This window comes from Stegastes partitus, unplaced genomic scaffold (assembly GCF_000690725.1).
Source record: "Stegastes partitus isolate 25-593 unplaced genomic scaffold, Stegastes_partitus-1.0.2 Scaffold1644, whole genome shotgun sequence".
Lineage (NCBI taxonomy): Eukaryota > Metazoa > Chordata > Actinopteri > Pomacentridae > Stegastes > Stegastes partitus.
The window spans coordinates 82752-94296 of NW_007579375.1; the positions used below are offsets into that span (position 1 = coordinate 82752).

The following is an 11545-nucleotide window of genomic DNA, read 5'->3' on the forward strand; positions in this document are numbered from 1 at the left end:
CTAAACAGTCATGTTAAACATCAACATGTTAGCATTGCCATTTTGAGCATGTTCACGTGCTAATGTTAGCAGAGTGTTGCTAGTAGATCTATCAGGAAAAAGTAGTAAAACCACCCAACTGCCATCCTTCAAAGAAAAAAAATAAAACTTTAATAACACTAAATGTAGTACCATCACTATCAATTTATGGAATGTTCTTTACAAAATAAGGACATTCTTATCTCAGTTGCACTTTTGTTTCTGTACTTTTTGTTTAAAAGCTGTACGCTAAACACAAACACGTTAGCATTGCCACAATGAACATTAGCATGCTAACGTTGGCATATGGGACAGCCTCACAGAGCAGTAAGTATCTTAAGAAATGGTTACTGTTTTTACTCTTTTATATATTAATATTACAGAGAAACACAAGTTTTTAAGCCATGTTGTTAAAAAAACCCAAAAAACTACTGATTTAAAGCATTTCAGTAAATACTGCAGATAGACAACAGCAACATTTTCCTGGTGATTTTGTTTTTCCTAAACAGCAGTATTAGTTTTAAATGCTGTATGTTGTGTATTATTGTTTTTACACCTTTCAGCTGACACTGTTGGTTTAAATGGTCTTTCAGTATTCATTAAAAATCACCGACCTTTGTGAGCTGCTAACATCTAAACCTGTGCAACAGTCAAACAAGCCGCACGGTTCAAATTTCATAAATATTTATTACATATCAATGAACAGAATCAACTACTTTCACAGCAGTGGTCTACAGCACTTTTTTAAAATAACTGCTCAAATAATAATAATAATAATAATAATAATAATATAGTTCAGTTTCATTTGAGGCCACATTTGATACACAAACATTTACAAGTAGTACTTGGCATTAAAAACGATGGCGATACAATATTTTAAGACACTTGGTGTTTTTTTTGTAAATTTTCTTTCATTTTGATATCACAGAGAGGTTCAGCAACAGTCTAAACAGTAAATATAGATTCCAATACAAAAAAAAAAAAACAACAACAAAAAAACAAAACGTGAAAATGCCAAGGGGAGGTAGAAACAAAGAGTACTCGACAGAAATACAGGAGAAATAGGAAAGACATAAGCGGGAGAAGCGGCGTTCCCCCAGTCAGCCACCTTCGTTTAGAGTAATAAACACTAGAGTACCTTTGTAAAAATTCCCCACTACCACCACCACCACCACCTCGGGGTTCTTTTTTTTTTTTCTTCCCTTTTTCTGAGTTGTGTTATAGTGTTGGAGGGATTCACGCTGAGGCAGGCAGAAGGAGAATATAGGAAAGGCGTGAGGGAGGAAGAGGAGGCTCATGCAAGATCTGAAGGCTGCTGTGTTGTGAAACCACCTTACTAAGGCGCTCTCATGCCCACATAACATAGTCAGAACCACTACTCCCAGTTTGGAGCATTCTCCTTTGGTTTGACTGACTGTTAATCTGAACATTATCCCTGTTTCACGTTGGTGTCACACTGACAAACACGACCCATATTACTGATTTGAAGGTGATCACAGTCACCGTCTATGTCGACCCCCAAACTGTTCAAGATGTGTGTCTCTGAGCTGCTTCCTGCTCATCAGGACTCAGCTTGCTTCAAGCTTTTTATCCTGCTGCTGAGTTAATTGCAGGTGATTGTTCCCACCTGGCCTGTGCTGCTGCAGTGCTGATCGCCCACATGAAGCTCCTAAAATGAGAGCCTCTGAAACACCTGGACTAATGTGTGTTTTATGGTCTTTAAGGGTCTGTTTTAAGAATTGTTTTACAATTTAAAGGGGCACTCCACTGATTTTATAAAGGAAGTTGAGTTTAGTTTTGTTTGTCTGAGAAATGAGATTTATGCCACATTCCCATCTTACACTGAAGCGATGGGACAGATTTCAGACTGTAAATTCACAATAGGAGTTGGGTTTAATGCCATCTAAAGTCTGTCTTTGAGGCGATTGTTTAGTTTTCATATGTAATAGTAGATGCCAATTTGGATACAGTTGTATTTATTACTTGGAAGTTGAAGTAATCTCATATGACATGAATGCAGCATAAGATTTTATTTAACACAAAGACTGCTTTACAAACTGGAGACGTAGAGTGTAAAAGAAGTGGACATTCAAGAGGCAGAAAGGGTTTAATGTGAGAATGCAGGATATTGCTGCATCATTTTCGGAGCTCACTCATATTAAAGACGAAAAATCAGGGTTTCTTTTTTTTTTTAAACGTCTGACCCTTCTTAGTCCTCCAACTTTATAGGCCAAATTCACATTATCAAAACAAAAATTGGGGACAAGCAGGAATAAAAATTAGCAGACCTAAAGCTTTTCTCTCTTGACAGATTTGATTTAAAGACAAACAGGTGCCAGTGACTGCCGTCAGACCGAAACAAAAAAAACGTCAGCTTTGTCAAGAATGCATCAGATAATTGATCAGTAAATCAAACCGTGTGCAGGTGTGTCGGCTTTCAAGATGCGTCTCCGCCTGCTGAATTGTGCCATAAGTCATTGTGCCGCTTTAAATCAGTCTGTCACTCGAGAGCAGGGTGAAAACCAGCAGGGCTTCTGGGCCCTGAGAAGATTTCAAATCCTAGAAAACATTGAGTTTAAAAGTAGCAGCTAATGCTACTGAGAGCTGAATCCCTAACAGGGTTATCATGTCCATGTAGGTTCTCATTTTTAGTTCTGTCTTGATGCGAGTCTTATTTGGGTAAAGGTGATGTTTTCCTAGAAATACAATCTTCTAAACAATTATTTTTATTTCTACTTCAATATTATCCATCTGTATCGTCCACATACAGAGAAAGACGAAATTAAAATGAATTCACACTACATGTTATTTGTGTAATTAGTGGTCATGCTTGCTTATTTTTTATTTGTTAACAAAATCCTGCTTTTATTTAATTTTATGCAATATGCTTTATTTTAACTTTAGTTTTTGTTAAAAATTTGTCTTCTTGGTCCATCAAACATACAAAAAGAGGCCCCCCCACACTTCTTCTGTTGTCTCAGGTTGTGGTTTGCTTTCGCTGCTATCTTAGATATCATGTCGCAGACTTCATGGTTTTCAAAGAAGCTATTTTGTGGCGTAGAAAACACAACACTTGTACAGTAGCAAAGACAGGTCATGCAGATTTTAAGGTCAGCTCTTTGTTATGGGGTAAAATGTTTAGTGCATGTGTCTTCGAGAGAGTGCCTCCAGTAAGTGAATTCAAACTCATCGGAGTTGTGGGTCACCATTGTAATCTAATGCGGACTACAATCATGGCTGCTACTGTCAGACACCAGAATACGGTGGCTGTTTCGAGGTGTAGTTCAATGGAGGATGCTGGGAAATGGCACTTGTGGGAGACTTTGCCTCCAGCCCTGTCTACCTGTATACTGTGAATAAGGAGAAGAATAAGGACTAAAATGTGCAGAGAGCATAAAACATCATACTTTTACTAAATATGGGAATAAAATTGATTTTTATAATATATCTATAAATATGCATCACAGGCCAGACGGGCATATACGCCTGCCACCGTGTGCACTTTCATGTATAAACAGATGTACACATACATATGCATATCATACAACATTGGAAAGTGGATCGGAAATAATCACATAATATACAACACATATTAAGCTCCAGCGACTTCAGAGGGAAATGTGAACGCAGAGATTTTTTGTCGTGCCTCGGTGCGCAGGTTTACATTCAGCTTGTGGTTTGGGATCAAACTGTTACTTCAAAGCTGTTGCAGAAGTCTGAAAACACCACGGCATCTTACACAACCTCATCGCCTCTTTGGGTTATTTGCTGCGGGGGGGCAACACAAACACCCAACACACAGTGGCTGAGGGACTGCTCACGAAAACAAACACGCACACAGACATGTGTTCTAACTCCCACTGCACCCATTTTGTCAGATGAACGAGGAGGCCCATGTTACTGGGATATAAACAAACGAAAAGGACAAGAAAAAGGAATTCAACAAACAAATTAAAAACCAAACAATAAAATAATGGTGACAGTACAGGAGTGGGTGGGCAGAGAAGTGCACAATGGGATTGTCTTCACTTTAGGTCCAGGACATCTTCTTCGAAGGACGTGGGGAGAGCGAACGCGCTGGCGAGGGGTGGACTCTCCGCCTGCAGCACCGCCTTCTCCGGCTCGGCCTCCGAACTCGACGAACAATGCAGCTGGACGTCCAGGTCTGCTTCAATGGACTCTGAGGCTAACCTGTCGTGCACACAAAAATAGGGTTTAAGCTCAGAACACTGCGTGACTGTTAAATGTGTTGCTGCCGTTCGATCTGTCACCTGTCACTGTTTGTTGACGTCAGTGCTCGTCCTTTGGGCTCCTCCTCGGTGTTCTTCTTGCTCATCTTTCTCTGTTTGACTGATCCGCTGTCTGATTTTCCACTCGGTTCCTCTGTCAAGCCTTTTGTTGGCACAAGGTAGCAGATAATGAACATGAGTTCCTGAGACATTACTCTGCTTCCCTGATAAGAGGAGTGTTAACATGTGCAGCCTATTTAAAAGCCGGTTAGCACGAACACTGGGAACACAGGAAAACAGCCAGCCTAGCTCTGCTCAAAGTAAACACAGTCTGCCTGTCAGTGCCTCTGAAGTGCTAAAATCTACACGTTATGTGTTTAATATTGTAAAACAAAAGGGGCCACTTCCTGGTGCCAGTTACTTGGAAGTAATCTGAACCAATTTTGGCTGTTAGATTGGAAATCACATCTTGAAAATGGAATTTTAAAAAAAGAGTAAAAAAAGTTTGATCACATAATCCAGTGTTGGTTTTGATTTGGATCAAACTTTCAGGATGTGCTGTTGAAAACTTTTTAGTCGGATTAGGATAACTGTGATTCTAAAATTCTGGATTACCTTGATGCCAGCAGGAAATTAGATTTAGGGTGGATTTTCACAACCAAATGTAATAAAACCTTAAAATTGGTCCCATAATACATTTAGATAATGTAGAATATTCAATTGAACGGGGGTGTTTATACACCTCTATCCTGCTGTTTTCTGTCTCTTCAAATAAAAACAATTAAAGTGACCACATGCTCACTATTGTACTTGTTCTTTACATAAATAAAAGTCTACATTGTGGTATGTAGCCCCATTTACAGCACTGGCAATCTAGATTTGGTGGTTTAGAAAGTTTGNTTGTTATTCTCTTTTTGGATGCATTTTAAAAATGATATGAGCAGCTCCAGAAAAATGCTGCTTTCATATTATTAACACCAGGAAGCCAAGCGGCACGCTCCTTCGTTTTACCATTTTGTGTATGTTTTTGCTCAAACAGAAACTCTCTTTGATCATTTTGTGTTTCTTCGGGGTTGTTTCACATCTCTGTGTAGCTACATAATGTCTCTGTTTAGTTGTTTTGTGTCTTTTTGTTGTTGTTTTGCATCTTCCATTTAGTCATTTGGTGTCTCTTTAGGGTTGTTAGACTCTCTTTTTAGACATTTTGTGTTTCAATGTCATCATCTGATTCATGATGATGTGACACTAAAATCCAGCTTCCGTCTGACTTTGTACTGCAGCTACGTTTCAGAGGGCAACTACAAGCTACTAACAATTATTTTCTTTTTTTTTAAATTATCGGAGCTGTTCCAAAAAACTGCTGCTTACGCTTTAATAACATGAGAAAGCCCCCACGGTCAGCTGTTCTGATGTTGTTTTGTATTACTTTTTAACCATTTTGCATCTTCTTGTGCTTATTTTACATCTCTTTGCAGTTGTTTTTACTTCTCTTTGTGTCAGATTTGGGCTTTTTCACAGTTGTTTTGCACCTCTGTGGCTAGTTTACATCTCTATTGAGTCATTTAGTAACTCTTTGTGTTTGATTTACGTCTCAGTTTAGTCTTTTGTGTCTGCTTGTGTTTGATTTACGTCTCGGTTTAGTCTTTTGTGTCTGTTTGTGGTTGATTTACATCTCGGTTTAGTCTTTTGTGTCTGTTTGTGGTTGAACTGCTTAGTTGTTTATTTGTCTTTGTGGCTGATTTCGGTCTCTGTTTAGTCGTATGTCTTTGTGGTTGACTTATGTCTTTGCTTGCTCATTTACTGTCTCTTTGTGGTCATTTGGCATGTCAGTTTAAACATTTAGTCATTTTTGTGGTTTTGAATTCTTTTGGATGTTTGTTTTCTTGAATCATTGTGGTCATTTGATGACGTCTTAAACAAGAAAAGAGTCACTTTATACAGAAATTCGCTTCCAAGGGCTCAATAGTTCAACACTAAATGATAAAATTCACTTTGAGTTAATACTGCAGCTACATTTTAGAGAACATTGTACTTGAGCTTTTAGAAATGATACCAGCTACTACTATACATCAGGAATAATAGCTAGAAAATCTAAAGAAAAGAAAAGCAACACAGAAAGTGAAATCTTTTGCTACTTTTAGAGCACTTTGTTACTGACACAGAAGCAACCATTTGGATGACTTTAACAGGGATTTCCACCTACAGCGTGGTGTCATAACTTCTACTCATTAAAAAAAAAAAAAAAGAAAAGAAAGAAAACTCCACCGCTGCACATGTGAAGCGGAGCCTCGGGGCATCCACTAGTGGCGTGCCAAGCAATCTCCTGCTCAAGTCTGGGAATCACAGAAACGCCTGCTGTTCAACCTGTCATCATCATCATTTGGGTAAGTGGGTGGAGGCATATTCCGACGGTACAAAAAAAGCGTTCCCTCCGGCTTCACTCTCACTTTCAGCAGCTTTACGCACGCACCAAGCTCGGAGCTCTTCTCTGATTTCACCGCGGCTCACTGTGGATGATTAAAAACAAAACCCCTAAAGAAAAGACACAGCAATGGCAGTGATGATAAGAAACGAGGTGTTCTCCTGTTTTGTTTTCTACGGCGTGCTCCTGGTGGTTAAAATGTACGTTATAGCGATCATAACGGGACAAGTGAGGCTGCGTAAAAAGGTGAGTGGCTTACAAAAAGATTGTTTTGCAGTCGAAGAATGCAGTTTTAATTTACTCTCAGCGCTGGTTAAATACATTTTTACTCATGCAAAGTTGTTTTTTTTCCCTTGACAGGCTTTTGCCAACCCAGAGGACGCACTGAGACACGGAGGTTTACAGTATCATAGAGAGGATCCATACGTGGAGAGGTGCAGGAGGTGAGCGCACAAAGTTTGACTCAAGGAGCTGTCATGGCATGCTTTTATTTTGTAGAAAAAACACAAAGCATAAATCCTCAACACAGAAAAATGACCCATGAGTGTAGGACTATTATTGAATTTCTTACACCTGATGCATCAGTATTTAAGGATCACTTTGCAGCCAGTATACCTTTGTACTGGTAAGATGTCATATTTTATGTAATGTCAGCCGTAGCAAAAAGATTCTACAGTTTACTTTTTGTTTTTGCGAAATAGACGCAGAAAGTGGTTTGTAATGAAAACACTTAAGTACAAGAGCCACTAATGTGTATTTACAGGGAACGTTCCAACACTGTGAGCATCTTTAGATCTGTATTATGCAGTTCCCGTACTCGCTTAGTTTCAGTAAAAGGTTGAGCATGCTCAGTGTTCAAGAGGTTTCTACAGCTGCCTATGTGCATTCAATGTACATATCCAAGTGGCGATTCCCAGTTTTTCCCAGGCGAATTTTTCCATTTATGAGGAACTTTTCAGTGTGAAAACATGCTTTCCTCTAGTGACTTCCAATAAGACTTGGTAAACTCTAGATGTGCCCGACTGCTTTGTTTTAACTTGTCTGAAAATGATCCGTGACATAAGAAGGGAGAGCAGATGTTTTTCTCGTGAAAAGTTTTCCTTCTGTTTTTTTAGTGTGCAGTGAGAAACAAATCCTGACATAATTTTTTTTGAAAATCTGGCTTAGTGAATGGTTTGTTCTGTCCGCAAGCCTTTTATGTGTCATTCCTGCAACAAGTTCATAGATTGGCAGGTTTCCTAGACTAACATTGTTAAAAAGTTGTTCTTAGTGGGTGGAGCGGAAGCAGGAAAATAGTGTTGCTGATTAATAGTCTGGGCTGGTAAAAATGAGAAAGTTACAGGCTGCTGTGTGATTCATATAAGATGAGCTAGACTGGATTAAAATGATGCAGCAGCAAGATGATGGAATCCCAGTATTTCATAAGCAAGGATTTCACTGTCCAAATCATAAATACTTTGGAAATTCACACAGGAAATTATAGTCCACAATTCAAATGAGTCATTCACATGACTGAGATTTTTTTTTACAACATATCTTCATTTCACTGCATGATAGGTAGCTGAGTCAGCATCCAGGAGATTGAGAACAGATGTGTGTGTTGGCATTGATATACTGATTTTTTCCCCTTTTTCTACAGAGCTCATATTAACGACTTGGAGAACATCCTCCCCTTCCTCTTTCTGGGTGCCATCTACTCTATGACTGGACCTTCCCTGGCAGTGGCCCGCCTTCACTTCCTGGTCTTCTTCATGGGCCGTGTGCTGCACAGCGTCGCCTACCTGTTGGCCCTGCGAGCGCCGACCCGCTCTCTGGCCTACACTGTCGCACAGATACCTTGTGTTTCCATGGCTCTGCAGATCCTAACATCAGTTGCGGCGTACGCCTAAATATCCACCAAGTAGGGACCGAACTCGAGGGGTGAAAAACTCTGGGTGAAAAGATGGCTACGGTGGTTATGATTTGTAGCCCGTGTCAGAGGGAGCAGGAGGAGGATCGCTTGAGGGGCCTCCTGGGAAGACAAGAATGTCAGTGCAATATAAGGTGTGCGGTTACACTAGTGCTGGGTTTCGTGAGATTCTGTCAGTATTTTTATTTTGATATTTACAAATGTGACAAGGTCTTAAAAGATATCTGAAGTTGACATCATATGCTGTATTTCAAATGAAGGTTGTTGCTCGTTTTAAACCAGGACTTTGTTGGAATTCAAAGCTCACTGACGGACAGTTGTAGACATTTAGCGTAAGCCACTTTGGAATATTTTTCCAGCGCTGCACTGTATGTTGATCCCTGAGCCCTTTTGTGTTTACACACACAACACAGACCACCATTCGTGTGGTTTCGTATCCCCATCGTGGCTTCATCTGTTTCCTGTGCGGATTTTCCATCTGTTGTGTTAACATTTGTTCGGGTTATGTTCAACAAAACCATAATGGCTGATGACATGAGGACTGACGGGGCGGTGGAAAGTCTTACCTGATGCCCCGTCTGTATGAGTGAGACTGTTTCTCAAATAACCTAAGCAGGAGGAGCCGCTTGGACTGAGAAACAAATATCTCGCAACAACCTGCAGAGAAAGATTTTATGACATGTAATATTGTAATTTTATCTGTGAAAATGTATTTTGAGGCTATTTTTTTGAAAGGTTTTAATGATAATTTATTCAATTTAATGTATGCAGTCAGGGTTTTGACTCCCCAGATACTTTTTGTAGGCAATAAAACAATTCACAACCAAGCTGGCCCTATTTTTGCTTGAAAACGTATGATTTAGATCATTCTTGGCTTGACCTGGTTCTGCAGAGACACTGTGTTCCGGTGTTAAGGGGACGGGGCCTCACTTTGTGTGTGCAAGTGAGATGATCCAGAAGTCCACGGCAGAGTTCCAGCATTCCTCCACCTCTTATGTAAGACCTGTGGCTGTGCAGTGTACACTATTGTGCTGGGAGGCCATATAGACATTTTTACAGTCACCAGAGTGTTCAGCTGTGCATTGAAGCTGAATGCAATTACAGTACGTGTCGTCAAAACTGAAACCCACCTATTATCACATCACATTCAGCTGGCTTTTTTTCCCTCACTCAGTCATCCAGTTTAAAATTGTCATACTCCCAGTAATCCCATTTCCAGTTATTTTCCGACCAGTGATGATGACTAAGCTTGAACTTACAAAGCTGGAATTTTGGGGTGATTATGGAGTTTTTTTTAAATACAAAAGAAATATAACAAACCCTGAGAAGGTGGGAGGATAGGGAAAATCCGTTGCTCTGACTGAATGAGTATTAACAATACATATAATCTGGGTGAAACATAAAGCTGACATGCCAGAGAGAGGGGTGTGTCTATATCCTGTGTATGCGTCAGCGTTGTGGTCGCCTCAACGTGCCTTTTTCCCTTCAGGGTGAATGGAAATAAAACTCGTGACCTCCTTCCTATACTCCTCACTTTTCAGACAACAAAGAAGTTTAGCTTAACCTTTTCTCGTGTTTTTCCTGCCAAAACTCCTTCAGATGCTTTGTTTCCATTGCCGCTGGCTGTTTCACATCAAGAGATCGGTTTATGTGGAACCAGACTGTCTGTTGTTCAGGAGGTGTAGGTTCACCTCTGGGTGAGCCTAATTCAGGAAGCAAGTACCTGGATAAAAAAAATCTTTGTTTTGAGGATTTCACCATAATACAGCTATGCATCAATACTTAGCCCCACCTTGTGGCCACACGCAGCACTACTGAGCAGTCAGGTGGCTCCAGCTTTCATCATCTAAGTGAACAAATTGTGTGGCTGCGTGGGTAATCACACCTGAGCTTCAAATTAATGTACAAGGCAGCACAGATGGCACTCAGTAAGATCACAGGCTGTCACGTTCTGTTTTTGGATGATTATAGTAAATAACAGTGGATTTACAGATGCAGACATGCTTTGATCTGGCAGGAACGACCTGAAATCATATTTAATCACGTCTCTGCAATCTGAATTAATGTTAAATAATGAGTACTTTAAAAAAAAGAAAAAATTATATCATTACTCCAGGTCTTTCAGGACTATGCACCAAATATGTTACCTTATTTAAGTGTTGTCTGTTTACATGCTAATTTATTGAACTTAAACATCCATTTTAAAGCAGCTACTGTGGTATTCTGGGTGAAGTTTGTCTCAGTTTATCCTCTCAGTCTGAACAGATAGCGCTTGAACTTCAAAGTACAGCTGCTCCTGTCTGAAGCACTTAAGGCCAGAGGGAGTACAAAGATATGAGGCTGCTTCCAAAAAAGGAATGAAATTCAATCCTTACTTTCATTGTAGCTTGGATTATTTTTTATGATTGTGAAAAGGGAAAACCGTGACCTCTCTCCATGCATGGTAAACACAAGGCCCTTGACAGAAATGTTAGGATTCTGGCAAACAGCTGTGGTCAGCCTTTGCCAGTTTCAGCAAGGTCATGCAAGTCCATCGCAGTGGAGTTCTGGATAACTTTGTGGAAAACTTGCAGGGGGCTGGAGCTAGCACCAGGTGGGAGGCAGGGTACAGGTCACCAGTCTCCCCCAGGACCAACACAGAAGGTCAGACAAATACTCATTCTGACCTACAGCCAATTTAGAATCTCTATTTAATCTTCTATGAATGTCTTTGGATTGTGAGAGGAAGCTAGAGCACATGGAGGAAACCCACGCTGCCACAAGGAGAACAGCTGACCAGCAGATCTGAACTCACAACCTTCTTGGTGTGAGGCGACAGGGCAAGTATGAAGAAACCTCATTTCAAGATATCATAGAAATACACAAAAGTCAAAAGGCAACTTTACAACAGATTTCGTTAAAGGACCTGACTGCAAGTTTGTGTTAACACTTTATAAGGTTACTGCAACTGTTGGACAGAAACCATAA

At 40.1% G+C, this 11545-nt stretch overlaps 2 protein-coding genes across 2 annotated transcripts in view; one reads left to right on the plus strand and one right to left on the minus strand.

Annotated features, from left to right (window-relative positions):
- Positions 1 to 685: 685 nt before the first annotated feature.
- Positions 686 to 11545, minus strand: part of garnl3 (GTPase activating Rap/RanGAP domain like 3) — a 75816-nt gene continuing 64956 nt past the window's right edge. The window contains exons 29-30 of the mRNA XM_008301233.1: positions 4290 to 4410; positions 686 to 4209 (exon numbers count right to left, since the gene is read on the minus strand). Of these exons, the coding sequence (XP_008299455.1) occupies positions 4044 to 4209; positions 4290 to 4410 (287 nt within the window). The 3' untranslated portion in view covers positions 686 to 4043. The remainder of the gene's footprint in view (positions 4210 to 4289; positions 4411 to 11545) is intronic.
- Positions 6698 to 9405, plus strand: ptges (prostaglandin E synthase). Its single transcript, XM_008301231.1, has 3 exons — positions 6698 to 6915; positions 7030 to 7112; positions 8309 to 9405. Exons 1-3 carry the CDS (start codon positions 6799 to 6801, stop codon positions 8556 to 8558), a joined length of 450 nt encoding a protein of 149 aa, XP_008299453.1. The 5' UTR covers positions 6698 to 6798; the 3' UTR covers positions 8559 to 9405.

Excerpts from the sequence above, each read along its gene's own strand:
- ptges (XM_008301231.1), top strand. The coding sequence starts at position 6,799 with ATGGCAGTGATGATAAGAAACGAGGTGTTCTCCTGTTTTGTTTTCTAC. Across the intron at positions 6,916-7,029 it reads AAGTGAGGCTGCGTAAAAAG|GCTTTTGCCAACCCAGAGGA; the intron begins GTGAGTGGCTTA and ends TTCCCTTGACAG. Across the intron at positions 7,113-8,308 it reads TACGTGGAGAGGTGCAGGAG|AGCTCATATTAACGACTTGG; the intron begins GTGAGCGCACAA and ends CTTTTTCTACAG.